Source organism: Thamnophis sirtalis, unplaced genomic scaffold (assembly GCF_051295495.1).
Source record: "Thamnophis sirtalis isolate CommonGarterSnake01/CBP01778 unplaced genomic scaffold, rThaSir2_p1.2 scaffold_7, whole genome shotgun sequence".
Taxonomy (NCBI): domain Eukaryota; kingdom Metazoa; phylum Chordata; class Lepidosauria; order Squamata; family Natricidae; genus Thamnophis; species Thamnophis sirtalis.
Genome location: NW_028261387.1, coordinates 78,211,271 through 78,227,516, shown reverse-complemented (window position 1 = coordinate 78,227,516; position 16,246 = coordinate 78,211,271). Strand labels below are relative to the sequence as shown.

Here is a 16,246-nt window from a genome sequence, read left to right as displayed (position 1 = left end):
GAAACAAAAACAGACATTAATTTCAGGAGTGGGGAGTGTTTGCAAATGTAATCGTGAGTAAAAAAAAATATTGATGACACTGGACAAGGATTATATCCCGTTATTTGTTTGTTTCATAGCATTGACTGCGCAGGAATTCTCAAGCTGAGGAACGCAGATATTGAATTACGGAAAGGAGAAACCGATATTGGCCGAAAGAACACACGTGTGCGATTGGTGTTCCGTGTGCACATCCCTGAATCTAGTGGCCGGATAGTTTCTTTGCAAGTTGCATCCAATCCCATTGAATGCTGTAAGTCATACTTTTCTGGCAATTTTATTTTTTTCAGTAACATTGTTTCTGAAACCCATAACTTTACAACAGAGGTCCCCCAAACCCCAGACTGCAGCCTGGCACTGGTCTGCAGCCCACCAAGAACCGGGCCACGCAAGCCCCATCTGAATCCCCATCCACATGGGATGTATGAGATCCACGCAGAGGTGGTATTCAACAGGTTCTGACCAGTTCTGGAAAACCAGCAGTGGAAAGTTTGAGTAGTTCAGAGAACTGGTAAATAGCACCTCTGACTGGCCCTGCCCCCATCTATTCTCTGTCTCCAGAGTCCCAGGTGATTGGGAGGGAATGGGGATTTTGCAGTAACTTTCCCCTGAAGTGGAGAGGGAATGGAGATTTTACAGTATCCTTCCCCTGCCATGCCCACCAAGCCACGCCCACAGAACCGGTAGTAAAAAAATTTGCATCCCACCACTGGATCTAAGGCAACATGTGAAACCATACCTCCTACATGGAAAAATCACCCTTCACGGAATTGGCCCCTGGCGCCCAAAAGCTTGAGGGCCACTGTTTTGCACGACTGAAATACAGGAAGTGTAGGATTGAGACTGTCTGTCTTAAGGACAACCCGTAGATGCAAACAGGCCACCTATTATTAAAAATGGCAGATTGCTTTCTTCTTTCTCTAGTCAATGAAGCATTGAAGCCATACAATGTTTACAGGAATGGCTGATAAGACAGCCTGTATGTTGAAAATGCGCAGTTTCAAGGGTTCCTGAAAGCATTGCATGGCTTCAGCCCTTTATCTGTTCGAGAAGGGAGAATACCATCTGCTATTTGTAGTAACAGGCAGTCCATTTGTAAGTGCAAGATCTGACTTAAATGCAAAGTCGGATTACAGACAGAGTTAGGGAACACAACTTGTTCTTCATTCAGGAACAGCCTTTAAATCTGGAAAACATGCTAAGCTCTTGCCAAAGGCAACCACCACTTTTTACTTCCTGTCTTTAAAATCCTTAATGTAAGAGTTTGGGCTTTGATCATGTGTGATGCATCCTTATTTATCTGGGACTGTCTTACGAACTTGAAGATAAACTTCGTATTGCACCATTAACAGAGAGATGTTGCAAACTCACTGACTTATAAAAGAATGCCCAAATGTAGCAGCATTCTTCCAGAATAGATAGCTCAGTATGATTTTGTGCACATGCCTCTTAAGATTGTCTGGTACTAAAAAAAAATTGGGAGTTTTCTAATTCTCACAGTGAATTCATCTTATAATTCCAAGCAGTATTCCAATTTAGACTTTAGGACTAGACACAGTTAAAGAGGAAAAAAAGGGGGTGGGTGTTGGGAAGAGGGATTTCCATTAAAAATCGTGTCTAAATCAGGGATCACCAACCTTTCGCACCTCAGAGACCACTAAATTCATAATTTTAAATCCCACAGACCAGTAATATGAACTGCCCAATGACTGGCTGGGTGGGCGTGGCTAGGTGGTCATGTGACTGGGTGGGCGTGGCCAACTCGATGTCACTCACATCAAGGAGCACCTCGTCAGTCTCTACTTGCCCCCACTCTCCCAGCCACTCCTCACCTCCCCACCTGGGCTCCTTAGGGCCCCAACAGGAAGCAGTTGTTGGAGCTAAGCAGCCACCACGAGAAAGAGTTGACAAAACAAGCTGGCTCAATTCAAATTGGATATGACCGAGAAGGAGGCTCAATAGAAGCACCTCACTGAGGACTACGAGCATATGCTTTCCAAGCATAGGGAAGACCTGCGGGAGTGCAAGGCCAGATACCTGGAGGCTCAGCAGGCTGAGATGGTCAGCCAGTTCCAGGCCATGATGCAGTCCCACTGGTACAAGGTCCTTCGGCTTGTCGCCACCAGCCACACTTCCCTCCAGCCTTCCCCCAAAGCTCCGCCCCAGGAGGCTGCAGCAGACCCCAAGTTGGAGTTTCTGCCCCCCTCCGACCCACACAAAAAGACACTGAAGGGGGAGACTCTCTGCAGCAACACAAACGTTCATTAGACATATCCATCCCAGGGGGCATAGTTTGAGTACCCCTGATTTAGTGCAATATAAAAAATGCAAATAATTTTTCTGCAGATCACCAGTTGGTGACCACTGATCTAAACAATACATGAAGTATAGTGTACTCTCCCATCATGTTTTCCATGGGGACAATGTCCTGGGCTTTCTGGTAGGTGAGCCTCCTCTTAAATAAGCCACTTTATCTTCCCTTGAGATAGGAGGATGTTAAAAATATTTATGGGTCCGTTTGATGAGTTGAGATCTGTGTCATGGCCTCATTCTAAGCACCTCAAAGGAGGCTTAGTCATTTTGGGAGAACTTACCCTCGTGACCATCTTTTCTCATCCTGTATTGTATTTTTGTTAGTAACTTGAGTTTTCTCGGTGGTTTGGGGATTTCATAGTTTAACAAATCATTTTTACATCTCATCGTATGACTGATATTAGTGTACAATACACTACATATTAGTGTAACAATGAACCACCTGAGAAAGGAGGCTTTAAAAGATCTGCTCTGTGGTTTTTTGATCACAGCAAAATGCTTTCCCTAAGACACATTTGTATTGGAGATGCACTCTGTTAAAATGGGGTTAGGTTTGCAATTGAAATCATCTGTAAAAGTTTTATTATCAGTTGTTGGTGTTTGTTTTCTTGGATGAGGACAAGATCCATATACTTTTATGTTCTATTTCTGTTGTATCCTGATAAGTCAATCTATAAGTGTGTTTGTGACAATGTGTTACTGCTTATGGTTTGCATGTGGTATCAAAATTGGATTGTCTCTTTCCATGAAGATTTCCTTTAGTTAATCTGCCTGCTCATTGTAAATTGGATGAAGAATTTAACCATTTCTTAAAACACACACATACAACATATACCCTCACTTACAAATTTTGGGCAATTCTTGGACTCATAGTTTAATAGTATCAGTATGCATCTTAGTGCTTTGACTGACATTCTTTTTTTAAAAAATATTGATATTTAGTAAGAATGTTACATAAAGCAAAAGAAAAGCCTAAGGGAAAGAAAGGAAATATTATAAAAGGTGACTTCCTACTTTCTCTTCAGCAGATAATTATCTTATAATCCCTCTTCTGAGATGTCATACACATCCCTTCAGCCTATCACTGAAATCCACATTATAACATTGTTCACCAAATGTGCACATTTTCTCCTTATTCTTTGTATTGATGAAGTTTCTTAGTTACAGCATTGCTGTAAGTAGATTTGATGAAGCTTTCAGGGACACGGTGGCTCAATGGCTAAGACACTGAGCTTGTCGATCGGAAAGATTGGCAGTTCAACGGTTCGAATCCCTAGCGCTGCGTAACTGAGTGAGCTCCTGTTATTTGTCCCACCTTCTGCCAACTGAGCAGTTTGAAAGCATGTAAAAATGCAAGTAGAAAAATAGGAGCCACCTTTGGTGGGAAGGTAATAGTGTTCCATGTGCCTTCGGTGTTTAGTCATGTTGGCCACATGACCACAGAGGTGTCTTTGGACAGCGCTGGCTCTTTGGCTTTGAAATAGAGATGCGCACCGTCCCCTAGACTCAGGAATGTGCAAGGGGAATCTTTATCTTACCTTTAAGCTGGCTAGGGATGTGTGGCCAACCCCATTAAAATAGTTGATCAGAACTGTCATTCCTTATACTTGATGAATGGGGATGGGGGTCATGTGAGCATGTTTGTAAGGTCAAAAGGCATTTATTATCTCTGGAATTATAAAACAGGTAGAGCTCTCCAATTTCTCACATCAGTATGTTGTCAGCCCTGGAGGACATATTTTTCTTGGATTCTTCAGGGCTGCCACATTTAGTGTTGTGGGAAACTGGGAGGGGGGATTGCATGGAGTCACAGGGATATCTAGCCTAAATAACATTCCCTTCTCAGAGAGTCAAGGACATTCGGCTTGCACCTGGAGTGGCGTGACTGGGAGACACCTCCAATTGGAACAGTGCATTGATTGGACCATGTGATGGACATGTGGGTGCAGGGGGAAGGGACTTGGACTTTCTTTTGGGTGGGGAAAAGCTGGAATCTATCAGATTTGGGTTTTCCCAGATGTGCCAATATGGCATCTCTAATAAAATGGATTTTTGAGGAGTGCTGGCCTTGCAGTCTTCTTTCGTTGGGGATGTTACTTGAAACTCTGACATATGTAAAGTTGTATCTTTACAAACAGGGATTCTCTTTACTAGCAAACCACTCAGGGACTGGTGTTGTAGACGTCAATCCCAGGAGAAAACTCACTGAAATAGTAGTGTTATTAGTTAGTTCATCTGTTGCTCCCACTAACTGTAGTCCCTTGAGTTGGTGGTTGCTAGCCACAAAGCATCTAAAAGCTCCAAGGAGATCAGCAGCTGCAAAGAAATAAGAACCAACTTGAGTAGAGATGTCGTATTCCCCATCACGGGTCTTGAGGGATGTGCTCTTTCATAATTGAAAGGGTGAGGATTATAAACTCGGGATGATTATAAAGTAAGGTACTAAGAAGCTGCCTGTATGGGAAGCGAAAAGTAAACACTCTCTTGATCTGAGATTAATTCATAACAATTACATGAAAATATCCATGTTCACCTCATAGTCTCAGTATGGAATTTGTTCATCCTTGCCATGTTCTGTGAGCTTTTTCCAACTTCCCACTCCAGGTTTACAACCTTGACCTATCAATCAAATTTTGTCCAAATTAGATTTTGCTCAGCATTTTGCTTTTAAATCAGATGGTGTTGATTGAAGACAGATGGGGCAGGTCTACCTGCGGCTGGATATTTGTGATGAATGATGTCTCCAAAGGAATCTCTTTGTGTAGATTTTTCTCAGAAATCTGGCAGCAATATGGAGTGAAAGAAATCATTTTCCTTGAATAGCTGAAAGATAAGGTGCAATGTTTGAACAAGAACACATGATGTGTCGAGAGTAAAGATGATGACCCTTGATGAAAAGGGAGAAGATTTGTTGCCAAAGCAACAAAAAGGGAAACATTGCTTGAGTCAAACAATGAGGGAGGATTACAAAAACATCTCAAACACCCCTAAGAAAGTCTTTAGTTTGAAACCCTGGAAAGCTGCTATCAATTAGGGTAAATGAGAACTGCCTAATTTCTACCGAGGACCACACCTGAATCTTTGAATGACATGATGGGAGCACAGTATCTGATAGCCACGGTGGGAAGGGAATGGTGCATTTAATAACCCTGTGGTCTGAACTAGCAGGACTTTTAGGTCTTATCTTTTCTTTCTGCAGATATTCAGTACTATTATTGGAGCAAAGTTACCTTTTTAAAAATTCCTCTCAAGACTTATGGGATAAATGTTGACATGTCTCTAATTTACTTTCAAAGGCATTTCTTGATTTGGATGAAATTAGATTAAGTCACTTCTTTTAAAACAACCCCCTTGGAAGTTTCTCCTTTTTAAATTTTTCTCCCCTCCTCTTTTCCAATAAAATTGAGATAGCCTGCATTTATGATATGTGGCATATTTGCAAGGGCAGTGGAAAGAATGTTTTCATCTTGGCAAACCTTCTGCAGCTTTCCTGCAACAAAGAAAGCCAACTGGGAGATTGGCAACAGAAGTCTAGTTAAAGAGCAACAATGAACTATTCTGAGGATTCTTAGAAGATTCATCAGCCTGCTGTTTTCAGGCAGGGCATTACAAGGGCTGTCCATTTTCAGTAATTTTTCTCAAAATCAATGCCCCTCCTTCCTTCCTTCCTCAAAGTACATTCATGCTACTTCAATAACTCTTCCATTAAGCCTCTCTCTCAAGCAAGCTTAGGTACATTGTTTACTATGAAAATCAATAGTATAGATGCAAATGGAAGTATTTTCCATAAATGAAAATACTTTGCATAGGAGGAAAATTATTATAGCAGGAACAAAAATACGTTGTTATTCTAGAGGGGAAAATATGGATAGATGAGCAAAGTGCAGTAGTGTAATAATTCATCTCCTTTGAGATCTATTTAGGGTACATATTTACATAATAAATATTTTTATTCACACAATAGTGGTGATAAGTGAAAAATGTTTTAAAAAATAGGTAGTCTGGTTTTCTAATAACTCAACAATAAAAGTACATCTTGATTAAAGAATCAGCTCTTTTCCCAAAATCGTTTATATATTTTTCTACAGTGTCCCTTTCTAATTTTATGATCTAGAATCTTGGTTTTAAATTAAATTAATCTGAGTTCTTTTAAGTTCAGCTCCATAGAGATAGTCCTCAACTTACAACCAATTCATTTAGTAACTATTCAAAGTTACAATGGCGCTGAAAAAAAGTGATTTACAACCGTTCCTTGCAGTTATGATTGTCACAGCATTCCCAAGGTCATATAATCAACAGTATTTATGACGGTTACAGATTCCTGGAGTCATGTGACTTTCCCGCCTAGTTTCTGGCAAGCAAATTCAATGGGAAAACCAGATTTGCTTAATGACTGCATGGTTCACTTAACAACTTCAGTGATTCACTTAACTACCATGGCAAAAATGGTTATAAAATTGGGTGTGACTCCCTTAACAACTCCCATACTTAGCAATGGAAATTCTGGTCTCAATTGTGTTCATAAGTTAAGAACTACCTATTGTAAGGGTTCCAAGTAATAGTCCCATAGCAAGCAAAACTTCAAGGCGAGTTCACAAATCTGGTGAAAACCGTCTCGGGAGGTTCCCGTGGTTTTCACCTAATTAAAAGAGAAAGTTTTCCCACAAGCCCAAACAACCAGTCACATGGTCCAATCAAGATGCTGTATGGTTGTCTGGTGACCTCACTGCTCCTTCTAGGGTCCAGAGAATGTCTTTGATTCTCAAGACAAAGTATTTTATTTTAGCTACACAACCCCCTCTATCTCTAATCCCCCCTCCCTTTTCCTCAGCTCCAGTGTGGCAACACTGAAGCTCCAATTTGGCTCCATTCAAGTCAGCTTCAGGGTTGACACCAGAGGTGAGTTCCTAATGGTTTGGATCAGTTCAGCCGAGTTGGTAGTAACTCGGCCTGTCACGCCCCTGAATCAGTTCTCTCAGTGGTGCCATAGGCGCCACCATCTTGTTTTTTGCTTCTGCATATGAGCACAAGCATTTTTTAGCATTGCGCATGTGCACATAGTGCACATCGAGCATGCATACACACTAAGCATGGCCCTGAGCGAACTGGCAGTAGCAGCAGCTGGAGCCCACCCCAGGTTGACACCTACATTCTATCAGTTCTAATCAGCTTGGAGCTTTCATTGGGCTCCCGAATTCCTAACACTCTTGAGTTCACACTTTAAACACAGTAGGAAGGAGAAGCCTAATATAGATTGCAAAATTATCTTGAGCTTAATCCTAGAGTGATTGCCACCATGGGAGCCATAGCTTGTATTCAGTGGGCCATGTATCATCCACAGCCAACAACAACTGTCACACCTATTATTGGAATTTCTGCTTGAAATATGAAACAGTCTAGTCTTGTCTATTCTGTTGCTTTTAATGCTTGCCTGCAGTTCTGGGAGTTAAAGCCATGACTTGTGGGAAATGGCAGGTTGTAAAAGGTTGAGTGATTATTTTTGAATAATGGGTGCAGGTTGAGGGTGGGAAGAGGGAGAAATAGCACAGGGAGGCCTGTTGCTTCCGTATTATAGACTTCATAGAAGCATCTAGTTAACTATTGCTGGATATAAGATTGGAAGTTTTTTGGATGTTGTCCTGGTAGAGAAAAAAATCTTCTTACATTCCTGTTAGAAATCTTAGCTGCACCCTAGTTTTAATTTCTGACACACCAGCAAACATTACTTTGACCATTACAATCCCTTCTCCTTTTACCTCTCCTGCTTTTAGATTAGAAGACATCCCTTCTAATCTAAGATAAGCAGAGAAATAGAAGCCAGAATCCCCTTTGGCATCTGTTTTATATAGTACGGTTATGCCGTAGGAATGGCACTTCTATCTCCACTTTCAATAGTTGGAGTAGGTGCTGGTTTTGATAGTGCTGCTACGCAGCCAGTGTGACTCATTCAAACAAATAGAGGCAGCTATGGACAAATAAGGATCACTTCATTGAAGCACTATAGGTCCTTAGAGCCTCATGACTGATTTATAATCCTGTCCTTCCCAACAACTGAACAGCCTACTGAAGAGAAGGCTCAGGGGAGACATGATAGCCATCTTCCATTATTTCAAGGGCTGCCAATACTTCAAATATTTGAAGGGGTGTGAAGGGAAGAGGAAAAAAAGGATAATTTTGCTGACAGTGAGAATGATTAATAAATAAGACAGCCCCCCCCCCCAAGTTGTGGGTGTTCCATTGCTGGAGGTTTTCAAGAAAAGACTGGACACCCATTTGTGTGGGGTGATATAAGGCTGTGATGGAGAACCTATAACATGCATGCCATAGGTGGTACACAGAGCCCTCTCTGCAAGTACGCCAGCTGTCATCCCAGCCCAGCTCCACCGCGCATGTTTGTGCACTTCCCACCGGTGAGCTGGTCTTCAGGTCTCTGCTGTGCATGCATGAGGGCAGGGCCTTCCCGGATCTCTGCAGTCCCCCCCCCCCAGTGCACCCTAGCTTTCTCCTGCACCTTTGCCTCCTGTGCCGTCCCCGATCACAGCATGTTCCACCTTCTGCAGGTGCCTCTCCATGGCAGAAATGGAGGAGAAAGCTAGGGTGCACTGGGGGGAGAAACTCCAGAGATCGGGGAAGGCACGGGAGGAAGGAATGCAGGAGAGGGGGCAGGGTGCATGCATAGGGAAAATGCACGCATGCGTGGGGGCAGGGCGCATGCACGGGGGGTGCTTGTATTGCATTTTGGGGATTGGGGCATGTGCATGTGTGCACTTTAAGCATTCAGCACCAAAAAGATTAACCATTACTGGTATAAGGACTTTCTGACCTGGGAAAGGTATTGGACTAGAAGACCCCCAAGGTCCCTTCCAGCCCTATGATTCTATGGTTTCTATGAAAATCCATCTATAGAGCTTAGATTCAAGAGGAAATGAGTTCCAAGGGTGAATCCAATACTTGTACTAGGGAAGAGAGGTTTCTGCCTAGCCAATGGACAGCGTAGTTCACATTCAGTACATTGTGGGGTAATTGTGTGATATTTCCCATGCTAGAAGCTGTGGCATGGAAGTTCACATAGATAGCATTGGTTTTATGTGAATGATTGATGAACTGTTACTTTATCTCATTTCAAGATGTGAAAGAACTTTACTCTAATTCCTTTCTGGGAGAGAATTTGGGTTTTTCTCGCACCAAAGATCTGTGCGGGACAACTGGTATTTGCCATCTAAAATTCAGTTAGTATTTGTCCTTCCCCAATGGGGGGGAAAAAGACTGAAATAAAAGAAACCAGGATGGCACAAAATGTTGCTCTTCTTTTTCTTTTCAAAAGAAAAAAAAATGCCCTGAAACATTTTCCCCTAGACATTGATTTTTTCCATAGACATTGATTTTCCTTGGTAGCGTTTCCTAAATTGACCATATAAATTTGCAATATTTCATAATCACATGCTCAGTCAAAAAGTGTTACATCAAATCAGCAGCATTTGAGAAAAACCTTACACCGCTTTGAGCTTGTTTGGGGTGGAAGAAAGGTGGAAACACTTAGTACCACCTACCATTTCAAAAATTAGATAAAACCATCATTGCTTCGAAACAGACATGCCAATTTGATGTCCCAATGTTTTGATTAAAACGTTTGGATTTAAATGTGCTGGAACAGATATCTGCTCTTTGAAACAGGGAATGAAAGAGTCCATTCTGTCTACCAGGATAAAACACAGGGATTTCCCAAAATAAAATAAATATATTCAGAATAAAACTTAGGAGTGGTGCCTAGGGGTGGAGATCTCATCTCACAATCAGGAGACTGTGAGTCAGAGGTGGGTTGCTAATTTTTTTACTACTGGTTCGGGAGTGCTCACACACACACACTTGCATGCATGAGCGATGCTTCTGCACATGCGCTGAAGCATCCGGGCGGGAGGGCGGAACCTCCAACTGCTGCTACTACTGATCCGGCTGATCCGCGCCGAACTGGCAACAACCCACCTCTGCTGTGAGTTCGATCCTAGGTAGAGGGAGATATTTCTCTCTCTGGGCACAATGAGAATATATCTGCTGAACAAATCTCTGCATTGGCGACAGGAAGGGCATCTGGCCAGTAAACACTCAGCTCCATTCACTTGCCCAGACTCCACCCCACGAGGGATTACGTGGTCATTAATGAAGATGATGATATTCAGAAGCAAACTTCTGCTTATGTCTCATCTACAGTAATTTTAACTATTCTCTAGAAATGATAAGTCATCCATCTAGCCTGTGAGATTATGAATTAGTTATTTTTAGACTGTAAAAAAGAGAAGGTTAGTAATATATGGTAATGGTGAATGCTTCATTAACAGAAATGGCCTAGAATTCTGCTGGTGGCTGTTGCTATTGAAAATAAACACCCAAACCAGATAACTCAATGGTGTTGTGTACAGAGCTCTTAAACTGTAATAGTTATATGAAGTGCCAGCTCCTGAGGGGAAGAGAAGGAGCATGTGAAATTGTAAATCTAAATTTTACTGATTCCTAAGCCCTAGGAATAAGAATCAAGACAGCTTATCCATCCACCCTGAATCAGTCTATGCCAATATAATTCATCAATTTTAACAAATTAAAAAAATATATTTGTAGGTCAGCCACCAGGAATGCAAATAAATTAAAATTATATTAAATTGAATTTCATTTTGTTCTGCCCTTACAGTATCTACTTCCTTGTCCGGCCTAATCTGCTCTGCTATATTTGTATGTCTCCAAAATGCTGAGTTTGGGTATATGTAGCATGCTTGTATAGCTGTTCATATTCCAGAGCATAGTTTATTTGGAGTAAATCTTGCTAAGTATTTTTTTTCCTCCTGTGAACTGAAAATTAGTGAAAGTTTGCTCTCTCTGGATTGGTAGGGGCAACTATGATTCACATAAGGCGTTTCTCTTTGCCTTGGCAGTGTAGAAAAGAAGAAATAAATACATTTGTTGTCCAAAATGTGGTTAGGTGTAACAGGGCCAACAAGTCCTTTAATGATTTTATTATTAGTATGTTTTATGCATTGCAGACGTTTAAAGATGGCTTTTTATGTTTTCATTTCTATTTGTATCTTGCACATTGTTTGCTTTCCCTGTTGAGTGACGGCTGATGGGCACAACAAATTAGTGACATTGGCTGACCATTAACTACATCAGCCCATCCTCAGTCTTGCCTCCCGTGAACACTGACCTACATGCAGAGCATAAATCAGTAGTTCTCAATCTTTTCTTCATCACGGACTCACTTTAAATATCTTTTGTGGCTATGGACCATGGCCACAAGACCCCCAAGAGTTAAGATTTAAACCATAACATTTCTTTAAGACCCCCTGTGACAACATTGTGGCTCCCAGGTTGAGAACCGCTGGCCTAAATAATGACTTGGTATAAAGGAATTTTCCTGATGGATCAAATGTCTGCTTCTTTTCTAAAGATATTGATCCGTCTCCATGAAATAAGCATCTAGAAGCCATGGTGGCGCGGTGGTTAGAATGCATATTGCAAGCTAATTCTGCCAACTGCCAGCAGTTTGAATCTCTCTGGCTCAAAGTTGACTCAGCCTTCCATCCTTCCGAGGTCGGTAAAATGAGGACCCAGATTGTTGGGGATGCTATGCTGACTCTGTAAAATACTTAAAGCACTGTGGAGAGGTATATAAGTCTAAGTGCTACTGTTGTTGCTTTGGTTTTCCTAAGAGTAGCACCTCTGAGAGATCTGCACTTTGAACATGGACCATAACTTGATGACAGAATGCATATTTGACTATAGAAACTTCCCGGTTCAATTCTTAGTACCTCCACTGAATCAAACTTTAAGTAGAACGATGCTTGTTTGAATATGTGGAAAGCCATTCAAACTTGCAGCTGAGGCTAAAGTCCTAGTCCTTCAGATAGTATGGCCATTGCAGAGAATTCTGAGAGTGCACACATCTGAAAGTTGCAAAGATGGGGAAATGTTGAATGAGACCAATTATATAATTTGGTCAAAATAATCTAATTTTATTGATTAGACATTTGAGTATACATTGGTGTGTTGTCATAAGGCTGCTTTCTGTATCTTGTGAATATTCTTATACAATATATCACAGAAGTGAGTACACACCTTCACATTTTGTAAATATTTAAGTATAACTTTTGCCAGCAGTTTAGACATTAATGGCTGTGTGTTGCGTTATTTTGAGGGGACAGCACATTTACACTGTTATACAAGCTGTATACTCACTACTTTTCATTGTAGACATGTGTCATTGTAGCTCTCAAAAGAGAAGAATATTTTGATTTAGTTTATTAAATAATATTTTAATAACTTTCTTGGTATATCATATACACACACATACCTACATAACGTATGCATTTATTTGTATATTTTTGTTCATTTTGATCAAACAACATGCATTTGAATGCACATCAATATTGGATCAGCCAGGTTTTAAAGGTGGAAATTAATTTAAAATAGTTTTAAAAGCTTAGGGGGAAGGACATTTGCTTAATTCTGAAAAGATAACAATATAGGCATCTAGCAAGTCTTGTAGAAGGAATTCCACAGTGACAAATGTTCTTTCTCCAGTCATTACCCACACAACATCTGTCAGAAAACACACAAAGAAAAGCACTTGTAGGTTGATTGGCAGGTTGGCTTCTTTCAAATTATTATAAATAAATTATTGCAGTTTACTCTTGTAATTCTACATTTTTATGTGTCTTTAGGAAAGGATTTCCCCCTTCAAGGGAAACCATAACTAAACCATCTAGCTTGAGCTAGTAAAAGATATCTCACTGAAATATTTTCCACAAGATACTGTAGCAAACCTGAATCTACGAATAAGAATATTTGCAAGTTAAGAATCTTATTTTAAACCCTAAACAAAGTAAATACATTTTCTGAAAACCATAGGTAGAACATAGAATATAGAATAATAGAGTTGGAAGCAACCTTTGAGTCTAGTCCAACTTCCTGCTTAAGCAGAAGAGCCTATAGCATTTCAGACAAATGGTTGTCCAGTGTCTTAATGGTCTTGGAAGGTACTCAATTTCTGCTGGCTATAAGTTCCTCCTTTACCAGTTACACTCCTTTTAACTCTCTCTTTCTTATTAGTGAAGTTAAACAAAAATATGAATTCCTTAGTACAATGAAAGAGGATGTGCATTACTGTGAATACAATCTCTGTTTCTTTACCTTAAAACTTTGATTATGCATTGATAGCTCTATTACTGGAACTACATTGAGATTTTCTCCAGAACTTTCTAAACTCAAAATTAGCTCTATAAAGTTATTCTCAAGACACCATTTAAACTTTTGAATATTGTAGCTGGATTTACTTATTTATTTTTAGATATCATTTAACCTTGTATTTTCAGAACCATAAATCTTCTGTTTTGTGGTAAATCCAATTATTAACTCATCAGGACAGTTACTGTTTACAAAGAATGATTAATCATACATACCATGTGGAAGAAATAAGCAACTTCTGTGAAAGTAATCTAGGCATAAACTACTGGCAGCTTTGTGGGCCAGCTGTGTGAATAATAAAGAATGAAGTGCAATAAGTTAAAAAGAGAAGAAGAAACACGTCCCACGTTAACAAATTACTGTGATCACTTCTGAACTATAATTTGAGGTTAATTTTAATCACCCAAGGAATGGGTGCAGCCCACTGAATATTAATAGATATTCTGCTAGTTCTCTGAAATTTAATATATATGCATTTAGTAATAGAACTGTACTGAATTTCATGTCTGCAATAAACCTTTGTTCCAAATTTAAGTTTGGGAATCCTTTTGTGATTGTTACAACCAAGTTAAATTTAATAGGCTCAGAGCAAAAACTTTTTCAGACAGACATCTAAAGACATGATGTTCTCTAGATGTGTTGAGCAACTCATATCAACACAATCAAAATACTTATAGATTATTATTCTCCAATATAACTGGATATCATTAGACTGCATCACAGTACACCTAATCAACAACAGAGCTTTTCTCCCAATGTAATCTTGCTGTCTGTACCTAAAGGGTTAGCAGCACTGAGGCAAACAACAACAACAACAACAACCTTGGTCAGAGATATTCAGAAAGATGGCCCTGTAGTCAAAAGGCAGTTCTGATCTAGCTTAATTCTGCTATTATTTTTCATGTTTTATGTATTCAAGCTTGAATATCAGCTTTTAGATTAAGCATGGAAGCCATTCCCAAAACATAAAAAACAGTTTCTTTCTATGTCAGTTTTTTTTAAAAAGGTCTCTTTAAAGACAATTCCTACTTAATAGCAATAGCACTTAGACTTATATACCACTTCACAGTACTTTACAGCCCTCTTTAAGTGGTTTTACAGAGTCAGCATATTGCCCCAAGAGTCTGGGTCTTCCTTTTAAGTGACCTTGGAAGGATGGAAGGCTGAGCCAACCTTGACCCGATGAGTAACGAGCTTCTGGCAGTCGTCAGAATTAGCCTGCAATACTGCATTTTAATCACTGCACCACCACAGGTTTTTCAAAAGACAAAATACACAAAAAAGCACCTTTGGGACAACTATGACCTGGATGATTGAGAATTTCCATATAGACTATCTAAATGAATGGCCCTTAGTGCTCTCTGAGCTTGGTTGTTTACTTGCAGATGTTTCATTACCCAAACTAGGTATCATCATTGGTGCTAGTAAGGAATGGGGTTTGCTCTCAGTTTATATTCTAGTGGGCAAGCCCACTAAATTGAGAGAACACTAAGAGCCGAGGTGGCGCAGTGGTTAGGGTGCAGTACTGCAGGCCACTTCAGCTGACTGTTATCTGCAGTTCAGCGGTTCAAATCTCACCGGCTCAAGGTTGACTCAGCCTTCCATCCTTCCGAGGTGGGTGAAATGAGGACCCAGATTGTGGGGGCAATATGCTGACTCTGTAAACCACTTAGAGAGGGCTGAAAGCCCTATGAAGCGGTATATAAGTCTAACTGCTATTACTATTGCTATTGCTACTAAGGACCCTTCAAATATTCTCTCTTACTGGTACAATACTTAAAGAAACATTTGAAAACAGTTAGTTATATTCCAATCCATAGTTTTATCCAGAAATTATACATTTCATTCATTAAAAATATCTAGACAGTATTTTCCATTATCTCTACTCTCTAGTAGCCACTGTAAATTGGGAGATTAGCACATCTACTCTGCTCATAGTGTAGTTCTCACATCCTGCTTATCATTTAGAAAGCTACTGTTCTCACTTCCTCTAAAAACTGGGCATGATTAAACTTTCAAATGGAGAAATTGTAAAGAGTTTGCCATCAGTTTTATGTACCAGTGTGCAAACTGGGGACCAAATGATGGTATCTCTAACAATGATGTTTGCTAGTGGCATATTTTGGAGACATTCTTTAGCTATTGTTCATTTCAAGCAGGAGTGATAGGAAATGCCCATCTTTAAGCAGAAGGGCTGCACAAATTAGTTTGCAATCCACAAATCAAGACAAAGCACAAGTAGATAATTAAGTAGATTATTAAGATGTTGAACAAAATTCAGGAGTTTGAGAATTCAGATTTTGAACTTCTAGTAGGCTTAATCGAAACAACAGCTTGAGAGGTATTAGGAACAGCCCAAAGAAAATATTTGATTTTTTCCAGCTGTTTCAATGGTGAAAGAAAAAGAACCCAAAACAATCTGGTGAAATTCTGAAAATTTCATTACTCCAAGGAATAGTCCAGCGAGGAAACTAGCTGGATCTTTATTATGCTGTGGATGGACCTTTTGTGAGCAAGATGTCTTTCCTTATGGCAAGTGATTGGTTTAGATAAATTGTTAAGGGTCTTTGTTGATTGTTCTGTGAATTTAAGTAAGAAGGGATTTGAAGCTCAAAGTTTGCCTGGCTAGTTTGAATCTCTGAATTCAATCACTCCCTCTCTA

General features: G+C 40.1%; 1 protein-coding gene across 2 annotated transcripts in view; it reads left to right on the top strand.

Moving 5' to 3' along the window:
• NFATC2 (nuclear factor of activated T cells 2) overlaps window positions 1–16,246 on the top strand; it is a 164,191-nt gene that overhangs the window by 55,516 nt on the left and 92,429 nt on the right. For both annotated transcript variants that reach the window (XR_015697362.1, XM_014057931.2), the window contains exon 5: window positions 120–292. Coding sequence is in view for 1 of the 2 variants with exons in the window: in XM_014057931.2 (XP_013913406.2) it covers window positions 120–292 (173 nt within the window). In the remaining variant the exon portion in view is untranslated. The remainder of the gene's footprint in view (window positions 1–119; window positions 293–16,246) is intronic.